At 56.7% G+C, this 16,112-nt stretch overlaps 2 protein-coding genes across 2 annotated transcripts; one reads left to right on the top strand and one right to left on the bottom strand.

The window, feature by feature from the left end:
- Window positions 1-468: 468 nt before the first annotated feature.
- ZG16B (zymogen granule protein 16B) lies at window positions 469-2,177 on the top strand. Its single transcript, XM_075994869.1, has 3 exons — window positions 469-541; window positions 686-771; window positions 1,805-2,177. Exons 1-3 carry the CDS (start codon window positions 487-489, stop codon window positions 2,165-2,167), a joined length of 504 nt encoding a protein of 167 aa, XP_075850984.1. The 5' UTR covers window positions 469-486; the 3' UTR covers window positions 2,168-2,177.
- Window positions 2,178-10,726: 8,549 nt separating this feature from the next.
- On the bottom strand, window positions 10,727-14,191 carry LOC105859763 (serine protease 30-like). Its single transcript, XM_012743880.2, has 7 exons — window positions 14,024-14,191; window positions 13,165-13,369; window positions 13,059-13,085; window positions 12,745-12,910; window positions 12,383-12,654; window positions 11,718-11,878; window positions 10,727-11,507 (listed from the first exon to the last, which is right to left on the bottom strand). Exons 2-7 carry the CDS (start codon window positions 13,214-13,216, stop codon window positions 10,791-10,793), a joined length of 1,395 nt encoding a protein of 464 aa, XP_012599334.2. The 5' UTR covers window positions 13,217-13,369; window positions 14,024-14,191; the 3' UTR covers window positions 10,727-10,790.
- Between the last annotated feature and the right edge of the window lie 1,921 nt (window positions 14,192-16,112).

The raw sequence follows: 16,112 nt of genomic DNA, 5'->3' as shown, positions 1-16,112 counted from the left end.
CTGGAAAATGCCAGGAGCTGCCTGGGCCCGGAGGGGCCTGAGGCCAGGTCTGCCCGTGGCGGAGTGTCCGTGGGCACCTGGCCTCGCCCGCCCGGTTGACTCCTGTCTGGCTGAGCTGGAGAAGACTCTGAGCAAAGCTCTCCCCACCTCTGCAGAAAAGGCATGTGCAGGTGCTGACAATAGGGAATCCAGAGATGACCGAGAAATGCCTGTCACTGTCCCCAGTGGTGTTTGTGTAGGCTGCGGGGCCAGGACAGCAAACACTGCGCGACTGGGAGCCTCCCCCAGGAAGAGCCCCGCCGCCAGCCCCTTCCTGGCCCTGGTGGCCCCTCGCTCCTTCCTCCTGGACCGGGGCCACGGCGCTCGGAGGGTATAAAGGCCAGGTGGAGGGCGCCCAGCCACAGCAAGAGTCCCTGGTGCAGACTGTCCCAGTGGGAGTCGGGAGGCCTCTCCTCTTCCCCCCAGAGCCCCGGACGCGCCAAGGCCATGCTGCTGCTGCTGACAATCGCACTCCTGGGGAGCCGCCCCTGCTGGGCCGCCCGTAAGTCCCGACTCACCCCAGCCTTGTCATGGGGGGACTCTGGTCCCAGACCACCCTGTCTGTCCGGAGGGGCATGTCCCCTGTGCTGCAAGGCCGCCTGCCCATCCCTGAGTGGGCTTCCCTCCCGTTTCTCTCATCCTGCAGAGCAGTACGGGAACGGTGGAGGCACCTATTTCAGCACCTCTGAAAACTACGATCTTGAAATCACAGGGCTGCGGGTGTTTTTTGGTGCCATTAACAACATCAGAGCGTGAGTGGGCTCCAGGCCACAGTGCGACACCCCGTCCCAACGCAGCCAGAGCCTGGCAACGCCCTGCCTGGCCCCTGGGACTCCGTGAGGCCAGCTGGGCCCTTGGAGCCCCCGGACACCTCCCTTCCATGTGTCCCTGTTCCTCAGCCACCTCCTCTCCCCTCACCTGCCCCCTCCCTCCGGCTCCCCTGTATATCCTGCCCCTGCTCCCTGAGCTGGTCTGGGAGGGCGAAGTGTCCGTTCCCTGCCATTTGCTTTCTGACCACGCTGCACTCGAGCAGAAATGGCCTCCCAGGCCCAATGGCTGATGAGAACATCAAGGGAAGGTAAAGAACACAGGAGTTGAGGGTCAGAGTGGACCACTGATTGAGCACGCCTCAGCACAATTGTTAGAGGCAGAAAGCCCGGGCATTCCCCTCATATTGAGATGTCCCTGCTCAAGGCCTGGCGTGGATCTATGCTCTGCACTGAGGGGTGCTGGGGTCCCGGGAGAGGGCAGGGGGAGAAGGGCCCAACAGCAGAGGGGGACTTGCGGATGGGGCCAGGGGGGGGGTGTCCAGGACAACACCCAGGCAGGGAGGGACAGAGACGCCCAGCTGGGTGGGCGGGAGAGTGTGGGAAGTCAGCTGCTCGTCAGCCCCGGGAGCTGCTCCTTCAGGGGTGACTTGGGCTCAGGAGCCCCAGCTTGGCCAGGGACAGCCCCGCTGTGAGCCGTGGGGACGGCTGTGGCCCCTCCTGAGGGCCGTGACGACCTCGTCCACCCGGCCTCTCCTACCGTGATCTGGGCAACCCCCCAACAACCGCTCCCGCTCTGCACATGAGGAGCCGAGCCCGGCACAGCCTGGTGACCAGCTCAAGGTCACGGGCCTGACAGTGGCAGGGAAAGGGCTTGAGGCCAGCAGGTCCATCTGGGGACCCCACTCTACTAGGGCTGCTGTCCCTGTGTCAGGAGGGGAGGGTGGGGCACGGAAGCCCTGGGAGGGGCTGGGTCACCCCGATGGCAGGGCTTCAAGCTTCACCTCCCTCGCAGTATCCAGGTGAAATTTGGAGACAGCTGGGATGATCGTCGTGGCGCCTCGGGTGGGACAAGCCAGGAGCTCCTCCTGTGGCCGGGAGAACACATCACCGAGATCCACGGCGCATTTGACATGTTAATCCACTACCTGGTCGTGTGCACCGACGTGAGAGGCTGCGTCTCCTTTGGGAAGATCGCTGGCAAGCAGTTCTCTGCCTTCCCCAGCCAAGAGGGACAGGTGCTCACGGGCATCTTTGGCCAGTACGGACTCCTCGGCCTCAAGGCCATTGGTTTTACCTGGGATTATCCGCTAGTGGAGGACTCCACTGTAGCACCAGCTACCCAATCTAGTAGGAAATAGTTACAGGGCAGTGTGCAAGTTCACTAACACTGCAGCCAGCTGGGGTGTGGTGGGCTAACAGTCCTGGGGTAACGGTGATGCTCCAATCAATAAAGCTTCTGCAGGGACAGTGCGTCCAGTGTGGTGCTTGGCTCCTGGGCACCACCAATAGCGCCCAAGCCTTCCCGCCTCTGGGGCACGAAGCCCCCGGGCTGCAGCCCAAAGAAGCAAGCTGAGGGGTGGGGCAGAGGGGCCTCCGCCAAAGACGAGAGGCGGCCCGCAGAGGCCGCGCCCTGACCCCACGGTGGTTGAGGAGTCTGCCTCCAAGGCCTCCACTGCCCCGTCCCCCAGGCCCATCCGCTGCCTCTCCTGGCCGGGCTCAGTGCCAGGCTTGTCTGAGCGGCCACGGGGCCTCAGGGCAGCCCCTGGTTCACCCATTCACGCAGCGGTCATTTGCCAAGGGTGTCTACACCGGGCTCCCAGGCCCTGGGGTGCACAGACGGGGCCAGGTGTGCGGCTTCGGACCTGGCTGCCCCATGGGGCAGATGCAGAAGCAGATGGTGGCAGGTCGCAGTAGCACCTGCACTGATGGGCGCACGTGTGGGGGCTGTGCGCAGGCACCTGCCCAGAGGTGAGGCGGCCGGGGCGTGCTTCAGGGAAGTCTTCCTGGAGGAGGCGCTGTCTGAGCTAAATCTTAAAGGATGAGGGAGAATTGGTGGAGTGAAAACAAGGGGAGGAGGACGTTCCAGCCTGAGGAATCTCTGGGTTAAGGCCAGAGCCAGAGACAGCTGGGGACAGAGCCCCTCAAAGCATGGTCATTTCCTACTGCGGCACAGGAAACTAACAAAGGCCTGGACCTGGCCCACTCTTCCTATCCCCCTTCCCAAACCTCAAATCCCATGTCAGGACTTGGCAAGGCCTGAGGCCGGGGTCCTCCAGGGATGAGGCTTCAAACCATTTTGACCATGACTTGAGGGAAGACATTCACTACATTGGTGATGCCGGAAACACAGCCGTACAATGCCGCAGCCAAACCCTCGGTGACCAGGGACGTGCCAGGCCCACTTCCAGGGGCCCCACCCGACGTCTCTCCTCACAATAATATAGGGGTCAGACTTCCATTGTCCCCATTTGCACAATGAGGAAACTGAGGCACGGAGAGCCAGGTGACTTGTCCCACACAGCGGTATGTGGCTGAGGAGGTTCCACTTGAAGGGGTCTAGCTGCAAAGTCTGGGCCCTGATCCCCAGGCTGGGGCAAAGATTTCACAACCAATCCTCATCTTTCTGCGTGAGATTCACACTGACATTCTCTTCTCTGCTGGGTGTGTTTCTATTTAGTGCTAAAGGCTGCTGGAGAGTTCCTTCTTAGCCTCAGGTCTGTGGACGAACTTCAGGGATTCCCAAATTGGGTTGTGTAAAAAACAATGACCTCTTTGTTCTTACTGTCCTCTGCCGGACATGGCACCTGTGAACTTGCCGTGTCAGTTACAGTTGTCACAGACATCCTGAAACCTACGCCCGTCACGAGTTCAGAGTAATGACTGTTTTCAGACTTGCCATTGAGTGTGTCAATGATCAAAGCACAGGCATAGGACACATTTAAGAAAACACTTTGATAAGTGTATCTGCAGGAGCCCGGAAGGAGGAGAAACCCCTTTCCTCCCTGCATGAGGATGACGAGTCACTGGGGTGCACAGGGGACCTCCCATCTGACCTTCTCAGCTGCTCCTTAAGGCTAGAGGACACGTTCTGAGGCTTACTTAATTTCCTGGCCCCAGCTTGCTGAAAGAGAACTTTCAGGCCGGGCGCGCTGGCTCACACCAGTGATCCCAGCACTCTGGGAGGCCAAGGTGGGAGGATCGCTCAAGGTCAGGAGTTCAAAATCAATCTGAGCAAGAGTGAGACCCCGTCTCTACTAAGATAGAAAGAAATTATTGGCCAACTAAAAATATATGGAAAAAATTAGCTGGGGGCATGGTGGTGCATGCCTGTAGTCCCAGCTACTTGGGAGGCTGAGGCAGAAGGATCACTTAAGTCCGGGTGACACGGCCGGGTGAAGACGGAGTCTTTTCAGCTCCCTTGAGTAGGTTTCTGTCACTCACTACCAAGGAGCCCCAAGGCAGCCAGAAGACCCCGAGAAGGGAGCTCCTTTAGAGGCCCCACACTCCAGCCTCCTGGAGGACTTGCACCCCTTTCCTGAGCCTGTGTCCCTGCAGGCCCCCCAAGGGGATGCAGGATGCTCAGCTCAGGCCAGAGCAGCTGGGAGGGAGGGCGCAGGTTTGAGTCCAGGGCTAGACGAGCAGGAAAGTGAGCCAACAGGAATGCATTCAGGGGGCGGGAGGGCCGGGGGTCCAGGGGCTCCCCTGGGGGTCCAGGAGGCACACTTTTCCTGTCATTACCACATGTCAATCCCAGGACCAGGAACGGTACAGTCACTCTGTTTGGTCCCACCGCAAACTAAGAGGAGGCGGCAGAGGGGAGCGGGGTGCGGCCACAGACACACGCCGGGGCAGTCTGGCACCGGCAATCACAGAGGAAGGTGCTGGAGCCCACAGCTGCCTGGTCTCCGCGGGCCAGAGGGGTCTGTGTCCCCCAGGGCTGGGTCTCCGTCAGGGGCTGGAGACACCTGCCCAGCGGTTGGTTGGCGGCTTCTCCCCGCCGGCTGCAGCTGGCGAGGTCAGAACACCCGTTGCTGCCCTTGCGGGAGGCCCGGCGGCTCTCGGCCGGGCGGGGCGCGTGGCGGTCCTCAGGACCACGGCCCCAGGAGACCTTCGGGCCAAAGGGATCTGAACTTGGTTTTATTTGGGGAGCCACAAATTTTCCCAAGGTGGGGGACCACCCCCCTTGGATCAGAACATCAGTCCTCACCGGGGCTTCCCAGGGAACACCGGGCCAGGTCTGGAGACGCGTTTGGCTGTCACGCTGGGGGCTGGGTGTTACTGGACTCTCGCCGGTGGGGGCCTGGGATGCTGCTAAGTGTCTATCACGGGACAGTCCCCCACCCTCCCCTCCAGGGAAGAATTCCCTCGCCCCAGACTTCAGTGGGCAGCGCTGCGGGAGAGCCTTGTTTCCCCCGAGCTTCCTCCCTGGCCAGCCCCGGCCCCCACTCTCTCTGGGGTTACCCAGCTACAGAGGGGCACTATGGTTTTTTCTGTATCAATTTATATGTCGTGATAGGTTAGAAAATATTTTTCATTACGGTAGAATACACATAACATAAAATTTAACATTTAAACCATGTTAAAGTGTACAATTCAGCGGCCTTAGGCACACAGGCAGTGATGAGCGGGCACCGCCGCCACCTGTTCCCCAGACTCTGTCATTGTCCAGTGGGAAGCCCTGCACCTGTGAGCAGTCACTCCGAACATTTCATCTCACGTTTTATTTCCCCTTAAAATATTTCTGCAAGTAGAAGTTTTCAATTTTATGTACCAGATCTGTTCACGTCTTTATAGTTCTGTCTAGCTCTCAAAGGTTAGGCCATCCTACTTTCTACGGAGCTTTGATATTCAACTGCCCTCTGTCCTAGTTTTCTTGTTGTGAGTTTTAATAGACTTTACTGAGGTCGACTTGCGTACAATAACATGCATCTGTGTTTTCTCTGCAGTTTGATAACTTTTAAAAAATGTATAGACCTCTGTAACCATCGCCAGCAAAGCATAGAAAGTTTCCATCACCCCGAAAATTGTCCCCTTGACTTGAAGTCTCCCCACACTGAGTTCCAGGCAAGCACCGACGTGCTTTCTGTCAGTATCAACTCGAGTTGCCTTTTCTTAAGTCTCACATAAACGAAACCAGGCGGCACACACCTGCTGACTGCGTTCAGCATGCTGTTTCGAGGTTCAGCTGTGTTATTTGCAGTTCCGTCGTCTGTTCCTTTCTCTGACTGAGCAGCACTTCCTTTTACTTAGATCTCACCTTACTTACCCACTCACCAGTGGGTGAACCTCCGGGCTGTCTGTTTGGGGCCATGATGAATGGAGCTCCTATGAACATTTGTACCTGAGGCTCTGGGTAGACACAGAGAGTTTTCATCCCTCCTGGATAAATGTCTAGACGCGGAGCTGACGACTCACATGGGGGAGTGTGTGTGCAAGTCCATAAGAAACTGCCAAGCAGCCTCCCAAAGCGACTGTCCCCTTTTGCAGTCCTGCTCGCTGCCCGTGTCCTTGCCAGCAGTAGCTTTGCTCTTCTTTCTAAGAGGGACGTTCTGGTAGCTAACAAGGTGGAGTAAGTTTTCGTGTGTGCCTCGTTCACTTCGTATTTCTTCCTTTGTGAAGCACCTCCCCAAATCATTTGCCCAGCTGTTTGATTTTTCTTTAATATTAAAATCGTTTTCCTCCCGGCTGTTATCTTGGTATAGTGGGCAAAGAAAGGTCTAAAGGCCGCACACCGCGCAACATAAGCAGGGTCTTCACTGTCAGGCCCCTACCCGGGCTCACCGTCAGCCTCACGGCCAGAAAACAGAGACGCGCAGACTGGTGTGCCTGCAGTCCGGACTTTCTCTGAAGGTCTTTGTTTTCTGACTTGAAGCTAGAAATGTCCCTACCTCCTTGAACTAAAGGGCATGAAACTCATTCAATGAATGGGCTAAAAACATTCCCAAAGTTGGTAAAATAGGAAAAGAAGCTTTGATAGAGGAGAGGAGAGGTAATAGAAATTGAAATATTTATGAAGTATCATTTTTAAATATTATGTTTCCAATGACAAAAGTCATGCATGTGTATACTGCAGAAAGTTTAGGAAAGATGGCTAAATTTAAAAAGAATTCCCTCTACCCAGAGATACTCATTGTTGACATTTTGACATATCTATTTCCAGTATTTTAGAATGGATTTTAGACCTATAAAAGCGTTAAAAGTTAATAAAAAGGACATCTAGCCACTGAAGTTGGCTTTAGGGGAGAAAGAGTCTCTCTGAGGACAGGAGGAGGCATCCAAAAGTTGTCCAGGGCAAATTGCAAGACACAAGAAGAGACCAGAGAAGCCAGACCTCCGTGCTTCTATGGGACCACGTTTGAAACTGAGGGTTGAGAGGGCTGGGGGAGGGTTGTAAAGGGGGAGGTTTGGACAATAACGAAAAATTATTTGATGAAAGGGACTGGGTGCCAAGAACTGCTTGTGGAAATTGGTTTCTGCTGAAGTGGTTTGAGTATGTGTGCTAGTCTACTAGTGAGCTGGTGATCAGGGCCCACTAGTCCACTGTGATCAGGGTCATTTTCCTGGTGAGTGGATGGAAGGATGGATGGATGGATGGATAGGTAGGTAGGTGGTGGTGGGCAGGCGGATGTATGGATGGATGGACGGATGGATGGGTGGGTAGGTAGATAGGTAGGTGGTAGGTGGGTGGGTGGGTGGATGGATAGATGGGTGGGTGGGTGGATGGATGGATGGATGCGTGTGTAGGTAGGTAGGTAGGTGGTAGGTAGGTGCACGGATGGATGGGTGGGAGGTGGGTAGGTGGTAGGTAGGTGCACGGATGGATGGGTGGGAGGTGGGTAGGTGGTAGGCAGGTGCATGGATGGATGGGTGGGTAGGTGGGTTGGTGGCAGGCAGGTGCATGAATGGATGGATGGGTGGGTAAGTGGACGAATGGATGGGTAGGTAGGTAGGTGGTAGGCAGGTGCATGGATGGGTGGGTGGGTGAGTAAGTGGATGAATGGATGGGTAGGTAGTTAGGTGGTAGGCAGGTGCATGGATGGATGGGTGGGTGGGTAAATAAATGGAAGGAAAAACACACTAGCATTCATTGTGTACCAATTTTGGACCAGGCCCTATACTAGGTGCTTGCACAATTGATACCTCGTTTAATCATCACAAACACCCTTGGTATTAATCTCCCATTTTGCAGATGAGGAAGCCCAGGCTGAGAGAGGTGAGTCATGAAATTTAAACTTGAATCCCACAGTCCACTTGCCACTCCCTGCTCACGTGTTGGCCCGGCCCCGCCCCCTACCCCAGGGAGAGGATGTCCTCTCCTGAGTGTCCCTGTGCCCCAAGTGCCCAGCTACTTTAGCACGCACATGTGGGGTTCTCTTGCTCTGGAAACCGGGGCCCCAGCACATGCGGTGCAGCAGCAGGTCCGCCGCGGTCTGTGAATTCCTCACCGTGCGTGCAGAGGGGAGGCGGGTGCTGACCACGCACCCTGAGCTCCAGGCAGAGGGAGGGACTGCTCCCCTGCACTGGCTCCCACCTGTGCTCCTGCTCCCCATCCTTGGCCAAACATTCCCTGGGAGACTGTGGCCTTTGGACCCAGGCAGCCTGTCAGCCTTCCGGAACATCTGAGTCAATCGTACCACTTCCTCATCCATGTACTGGCTCAACTCTGAAGGAACATTTATGCGATGGCCACGAATTATTTCCTCTTACACAACATTGAACTGTGTGGCTCCTGCCCCAGCCTGTCCCTGAACAATGTCATTGTCCCAGGGCCTGTTGGAGGCCACCTGGCACACGGACAGGCCAGCCAGCGAGCTGGGTGCCCTTGACAGAAACTTAGTGTGGCTGCCATGTGGTCGGGCGGGCAGCTGGGCGCCGAGAGGAGCTGCCCGAGGCAGTGCAGTGTGCCAGCCCCACCCTGGCCCCGCACCTGGCCCCACACCTGGCCCCGCACCTGCACCGCCCACACCAGGCACCAGGAGAAGCCTCTTGGTCTGTTGCAATAAGGCCCAGGTGGGAGGTGCGTTCTAACTGCTGTCTCCAGCCCTGGCCGCGGCCGGTACCAGTCGGTCCGTGGCCTGTAGGTAACACAGGCCATGCGCCACCGCCTGAGCTCTGCCTCCCTCCCCCACCTTTCCCCACCCCCCTGCACTGCCACCCGTGGAAAAATTGTCTCCCATGAACCAGTCCGTGGTGCCAAAAAGGCCAGGGACCACGGCTTTATAACCAGAACCGCCAGTCTTCTAGATCCTCCACAAACAGCACTGCAGAGGGGCCGCGGGAGAGGAGACAAAGGGGGCTGTGTGCGCAGCAGGGCAGGCGGGAAGCAGGGCGGGCTCTGCTGCCGCTTCAGACTCTTCCTCCGCCCAGCCTCTGCAGGAGGCGGCCTCCGAGCCTCCCCTGGGGGTGGGGGTCGTGTGCTACGGGCAATGCGGGGGCCTGAGAAACACAGTCGCCGCACACAGACACACACACCCACACACGTACACACCCCCGCACACAGATACACACAGACATACACAAACACACAAAGACACACGCAAACACACACATACACCCTACACACAGACAGACACAGGGACTCACAGGCACAGCCTGGGCAGGCAGCGTCCCTGTGGGCCCGGGTCCCGGAGCAGGCTGCATGACACAGAGACTCTGGCCATTGGTCATTTAGGGAGGGATGGAAGGGCCTGGTGGCTTAAGGAGAGGGGTGGCATTTCTGAGATGTCCTAGTGGTTGGGACTCAGGACGTTTGCCAGCCATAAAATGCTAAACGGAAATGCAAAAGAACCGAGTTTTGGATTTTGGTTTAATCCACTACCCTGCCCTCCTCACTGATTTCTGGGAGGGGTTACTGCCGAGCAGAGAGCTGGAGAATTCATCAGCAAAGGGACACATGAAATTTACTCGCAAGAGAAAGTTATTGGACACGGCAAATACTCTGAAAGGCCGGAAACTTCACCTGGGAGGCCAAGTCCCTAAAGGAGAGGGAGGGACGCCAACGGAGGGGACAGGGCGCTCCCCTGGGGACTCTGTAAAGAGGAACCGCAGGAAAAGGAACGAATGACTCTAGAGCATCTTGTCTTCTCGGGCAATACGTGATCTAAATTTTCTCCCAGACACAACCAAGAGGCCTTGTGGCTGCCTGTCCCAGGGAGGCAGAGGCTCCAGGTGACAGACCTACCGCCCCTCCCCTATGCCGCACTGGGCTTTGAGCCTGGGCTGCCTGCAGCCCCCTCCGTGGAGGGTTCCAGACAGCCTGACAGGTGGAGAGTGCCGCTGAGACCAGCGCTGAGGCCGCCGGGCACAGGTCCTGGGTTCCGGATTACGACCAGGCCAGCGAGTGGTCGTCCCCCGACAGCCGCTCACCAGGGGTCTCATGGAGGTGGTGGGAGTTTATTCAACTGGGACCAAGAGGATGGAAATTCCTCAACGTTCCCCGTCCTGCAAGTGCTGTGCGGCTCTGCGGCAGCCAGAGGGCGCTGTGCACCGTGCTGGGGAGGGCCAGCACGGCCCCAGGGTCCCTGTGGACGCCCAGGGCAGCCTGGTAGGCACAGCGGGGCGGGGGCTGGCCAGAGCTGGGGAGCAAGGCCCTTCATCTGCCACTGAGGGCCATGTCCACTGAGGATGCCTGAGACTGAAAATCCTGTGGGCTGCAAGGGCGTGGGCTCCCGGTCGGCTGAGTCATGATGACAGTTTAACTCATCATCCGCTTTTGAGGCACTTTTGGGAGAGCGAGGGAGCACACAGTGGCCTAACTACGAAGACATACAGAGGAAACACAGGTCACATTTGTTTGTGACAAGGCTCTGCAAACTCTGTGAAGGACTATGTTTTCCCAAGCTGCCATGGTCAGTTATGTTTATAAAATACAGCAAAAACGAATTACTAGAAAAATGGGAGAGAAAAGCAAATACATATAAATTACATAACCTGCATCTTTTATTATTAGATTCAACAAACCCCACCAGGAGGAGGCTTGGCTCAGGGGACCCCGAGCGAGGGGACGGCCCACAGCACGGGCAGCAGCGCTGGGCAGGCCCCAGGGGGGCCTGGGGCAGACCCTGTGGAGCCTGGGTGGGACGCGGGGCTCCCTGGGTGGGACTCGGGGCTCCCTGGGTGGGACTCTGAGGCGCCTGGGTGGGACTCCGAGGCACCTGGGTGGGACTCCGAGGCACCTGGGTGGGACTCTGAGGCACCTGGATGGGACTCCGAGGCACCTGGGTGGGACTCCGAGGCACCTGGGTGGGACTCCGAGGCACCTGGGTGGGACTCCGAGGCACCTGGGTGGGACTCTGAGGCACCTGGGTGGGACTCTGAGGCACCTGGGTGGGACTCAGAGGGGCCTGAGGGGTGCGCTGGGCCACCTGGGGCAGACTCAGAGGCACCTGGGGGGGACCCCGGGAAACCTAGGCCAGACTCAGAGGCGCCTGGGGGGGCCTCCGGGACACCTGGGCCAGACTCAGAGGTGCCTGGGGGGGACACCGGGACACCTGGGCCGGACTCAGAGGTGCTTGACAAGGGGTCAGGGGCGCTTGACTGATGCTCGGACATGGTTTTTTTAATCCAGTCTGTGTAGGATGACACTCGGGTGTAGACGCCAGGCCGGTATGCCCAAATACAGCCAAATCCCCAGCTCACAATCCCAACCTGGATCCACGTGTTGTTGACGGCACAGACCAGCGGTCCCCCGGAGTCACCCTGGGGGAGAGTTGAAGAAGACACCTGTGTCCCACTCACCTGGGAGCATGTGCTGCTGAGGCCACGGGAGCTGGGCAAGGACTCTGGCCCCTCTGGAACCCCTGGCGTGTGGGATGTAGGGACAGAGCCCAGGACAGGGTGAGCCTGGGGAGCCCACAGATGGGGACAGGGTGGCCAGAAGTTGACAGGGTGGCCAGAAGTTGCCATCACCTTACAGGACTCTTTCCTGCCCTCGACAAAGCCAGCACACAGCATGTCATCCTTGATGAGGTGCTGCCCCACCAGGTTGGACTCCCCGAGATGGTACAACAGCTCGCACATGTTCGAGTCCAGCAGCGGCACAGCCACTTCCTCAAGGACAGTTGACAGGGCTGAACCAGACAAAGGGTCCAGCCTGAGTCCACCTGGAGCCTCGCCCCTACCAGGTGAGCCCCCTTCCCCTACCTGTGAGCACTGTGGCCTGGACCTCCACCTCCTCCCTGTCCCTCCCAGCACGCAAAGCCAGGAGGTAAGGGGGTCAGGGAGCAGGGTCAAGCCCAGACCCTGCACCTGGGAGCCATGTGACCCTGGTTAATCTCACAATCTCTCAGCCTCAGCAGATTCATCCAACAGTGGGCGAATCGTGGACACTGGCACAGGATCTCCCAGATCCAACACGTCTGGTGGTCATGCTGGCCAAGAGGAGTCCCACAATTTGGACAGCAAGGTCCCTGGCCCCAAGTGCTCCCAGCTTCAGGGGTGGGGGTGGGGTGGGAAGAGGAACATGCAGACCTTGGTGGACAGCAAGCAGGCAGGGCACAGACAGGTGGGGCTCCCAGGGCCGAGAGCCTCAGCATGGCCAGGAGTAGGCCTGGCTGTGTACACATGCCCCTTACCTCTCTGCAGGATGGAGCCCCAGCCTGTTACCCAGCAAAGGGTCCCAACGGCAAAGGAGTCCTGAGGTGTTGGGAGGCAGATGGGGGTGAAGAGGGAGAGCTGCACGGGGGTGGCCAGGTGCAGCAGGGCGATGTCTCCACTGGACAGCTTGCTTCTGTGGTACGAGGGGTGGAGGAAGAGACTCTCCACGGACACCATGAAAGTGTGAGGCTCCAAAGCGGAGACTGTCAGCCCTCCAATTTTAACGGTGTAGGCCTTAGGGTCCGAAGACCTAGGAGGGGACAGAGACGCAGCCTGCTGAGGGCAGTGCTGACAGAGGGGAGGTGGAGCGCCCGGCTCCCTCCAGCCTGGCCCCACTCACTTGAGGAAGCAATGGGCGGCCGAGAGCACCCAGCTGTGGTGAAGGAGGGTGCCCCCACACATGTGCCCCCATTTGGACATCCACACGCCAACCTGCCATGGCCAACGTGCTAGTGGGTTGTCTTGGCCATGCACAGCCGTCCCGGCACTCGAAGAGTGGCCGCACTCTGTGGAGGAACTGGCAGGTGAGGGGCTTCTGCTCTCTTCCCCCCCGTCCCAGCCATCAGACCCACCCCGTGCTCTCACTCTGTACCCTAACCTCCTGACATCTCACCGCCCTCAACTCTGCTGGGATGTCCAAGGCTGGCCCTTTACCTGTTGGCAGCTCATCCCCGCGGGCCCCTGGAAAACAAGAGAGCAGAGGGGGAGCACACAGGCCAGCGGCGGCGGGGGCAGGCAGGGACGGAGGAGCATCCCTCACCTGGCGCCAGCTGCAGCAGCAGAAGCAGGAGAGAGCCTGCCCGCGGACCCATGGCTCTCTTTCCCTGTGGATGCCGCTCTGGGCTCAGAGTCCTCGAATGGCCATCAAGGGAGGGGTTGGCAGGTCATTAATAGTGGCAATCACGCTGGAGCCGGCTGTGCCCGGCAGAACCCACCCTCTCCTAGACGCTGCTCGGGCTCCTGTCCTGTGTATTTTAGGGGATGGATCAGAGGAGGCCGGGGTGCCGTGGCCCACCTCAGGCCAGTCTCTCTGAGGAGCCAGAGGTCAGAGGAGCTGGCCAGTCCACCCCACTAGGCTGTGATGTGGAAGCCTCACCCATCCTACAGGCAGGCAGGAGACCACCACCAGTCCACCCACTTTGCCCGGGAGACCTGGAGTCTCTGCTCCTGGTTAAAGGGGGGTCCAACCCTCCTCTTGTCCCCGTCCCATGCCAGGAGATGTGATGTCTCCATACAGACCAGCCAGGGACTGACTGACGGAGGCCACCTCTGCCTTCTCAGCAGAGCAAACTCTGCAGCTCCTGGAGAGCCCATCCCTGGCCAACCCTATTTACCCGTCAGGAGCCCAAGGGAGCCCTGTTTGTTGCTATGGCAACAAACGCAGGCAGGGCTCAGCCTCCAGGCCAGGAAGGGTCAACTCAGAATACACGTTTCCCAGGTATGATTTCGCCCTCCCGCCACTCAAAACCTGCGGCCCCCACTCGAGGGGCAGGAGCAGGGGAGGCCCAGGGCAGGTCCGCAGCCAATCCCCAAGGCGGGGAGGACTCCGCGAGGCGCCCGGGGCTCTGTAGGGCCGCAAGCCTGGGCTCCTCACAGTCGCTTCTCAGCTCCAAACCCACCCATCCTGCCACGGCCGGGAGACGCTCAGGTGGCCTCGCCGCAAACCCCATTTCGGCTTTGCCGGCGACTCCGCCGACAGGAGGCGCCGTGAGGCGCCTTCCCGTCCGTTTTCAGCAGTTTTCGGAGGGGGAGGGGCGTTCAGTGGACTTCCGGTGGGCTCCCAGAGGGTTTCCGGCGGGTTTCCGGCGGGCTTCCGGTGTGCGCCTGCGGGGTTCCGCGAGCGCCTCCCAACCGCGTCTGCTCATTGGCCTCGGGCCATCGCCCGGGAAGAGAGTGGTCCCTCTCGGGAGCCAGCGAGCTGAAGATGCGACAGCCTGAGCAATAACTTCCAGTGACCAAAATACATCAAATAAAGATAAACCCATGTGTTCATAATGATACTGCGAAAAAGACCTCATCCGTCATTTTGGAGTGTGCTGCACAAATAACTCGTTATGTTGACAGTGGATGTTGAAGCTAAGCTTGTCCTTATGGAAGAATTCCAGATAATAAAGGAAGCAGGAACATCACCATGTTGCAATCTGGTGAATTAATTGAGGAAGCAATGATTTTTTAACAACAGCGCCCATCACCCAGAGACAAGCAGCCATTATGTATCCCCTGATAGGAGACCATTCTGGAAAAATAAAACCTGAGTTTGCTCAAGACTCTAAATGTAATTACAGACTTATAGGAAGCCTGCATACAGACCATCGAGTTAGAGACATCATGGGGATACAGTCAGGAAATCCACATGGTGAGAATAAAGGACAAATGACCAGCGTTACTCAAAAAGGGGCAAGAAAAAAAGAGATGGGGAGAGAACCTCTAAAATAAAAGAAACTTCAGAGATATAGCAATCAACTGCAGTAAGTAAACTTTATTTTGTAAAGGAAAGTTGTGACAGACTTTAAAGTGGACCAGAAAGATTATTGGGTAACTTCAGTGGGGTTACCTAGCAGACTCCTGCAGGTTTTCTGATTCTGTGTAGGACCCTGCCTTTGAACTGTTTAAGACTCTCTGAATTGTAGCTAGCTGATAGGAATGCAAATTATTCTTGTCTGTAGAATTGTAAATGATTTTTTTTTTCGAGACAGAGTCTCACTCTGTTGCCCGGGCTAGAGTGCCATGGCATCAGCCTAGCTCACAGCAACCTCAAACTTCTGGGCTCAAGCGATTCTCCTGCCTGAGCCTCTTGAGTAGCTGGGACTATAGGCACTTACCACCATGCCCGGCTAATTTTTTCCATATATTTTTAGTTGCCCAATTAATTTCTTTCTATTTTGAGTAGAGACAGGGTCTCGCTCTTGCTCAGGCTGGTTTCGAACTCCTGTCCTTGAGTGATCTATCCGCCTTGGGCTCCCAGAGTGCTAGGATTACAGGCATGACCCACGGAGCCCAGCCTGCAAATGATTTTTGTCTTTAGAAGTTTAATGGATTTTCCTCCTCCACAGTGGAACAAACTAGTTTTGCATCCATTAAGCAAATCAATTTCAACATTCCTTATGGCCTGTATATGTATTTACTCTGAATTCTGTTTTGAACTACTTGCCACATCTTACTTGCTCTGTCATTCACTGAGTTAAATAAAAACATTGACACATGTTCAATTTATATTTGTATGAGTCATGATTTTATCTTTTTAAAAATTATCCTTTAACAATTTATATCCTGATTCAAACTCACACACATTGGAATACATAAAATGATCTGGGATTGTGAAATGTGAACACTAATTATATTTGATGCTATTAATGAATTGTTAGTTTTGTATAGTATAATAATGGTATTGTAGATTTTTTTTTTTTTTTTTTTGAGACAGAGTGTTGCTTTGTTGCCCAGGCTAGAGTGAGTGCCGTGGCATCAGCCTAGCTCACAGCAACCTCAAACTCTTGGGCTCAAACAATCCTACTGCCTCAGCCTCCTGAGTAGCTGGGACTACAGGCATGTGCCACCATGCCCGGCTAATTTTTTCTATATATATTAGTTGGCCAATTAGTTTCTTTTTATTTATAGTAGAGACGGGGTCTCGCTCTTGCTCAGGCTGGTTTCGAACTCCTGACCTCAAGCAACCCGCCCGCCTCGGCCTCCCAGAGTGCTAGGATTACA

The sequence above is a fragment of the Microcebus murinus genome, chromosome 19 (genome assembly GCF_040939455.1).
Source record: "Microcebus murinus isolate Inina chromosome 19, M.murinus_Inina_mat1.0, whole genome shotgun sequence".
Lineage (NCBI taxonomy): Eukaryota > Metazoa > Chordata > Mammalia > Primates > Cheirogaleidae > Microcebus > Microcebus murinus.
The sequence above is the reverse complement of the archived record's forward strand: the minus strand, read 5'-3'. Positions and strand labels throughout refer to the sequence as shown.

Bases quoted from the DNA above. Each gene is read 5' to 3' on its own strand.
- ZG16B (XM_075994869.1), top strand. From the start codon at position 487: ATGCTGCTGCTGCTGACAATCGCACTCCTGGGGAGCCGCCCCTGCTGG. The intron at 542-685 runs GTAAGTCCCGAC...CTCATCCTGCAG, and splicing joins CCGCCCCTGCTGGGCCGCCC to AGCAGTACGGGAACGGTGGA. The intron at 772-1,804 runs GCCATTAACAAC...CAGGGCTTCAAG, and splicing joins GGCTGCGGGTGTTTTTTGGT to CTTCACCTCCCTCGCAGTAT.
- LOC105859763 (XM_012743880.2), bottom strand. From the start codon at position 13,216: ATGGGTCCGCGGGCAGGCTCTCTCCTGCTTCTGCTGCTGCAGCTGGCG. The intron at 11,879-12,382 runs GTAAGGGGCATG...TGTCTGGTTCAG, and splicing joins GGGCTCCATCCTGCAGAGAG to CCCTGTCAACTGTCCTTGAG. The intron at 11,508-11,717 runs GTGATGGCAACT...ACTCTCCCCCAG, and splicing joins GCAGGAAAGAGTCCTGTAAG to GGTGACTCCGGGGGACCGCT.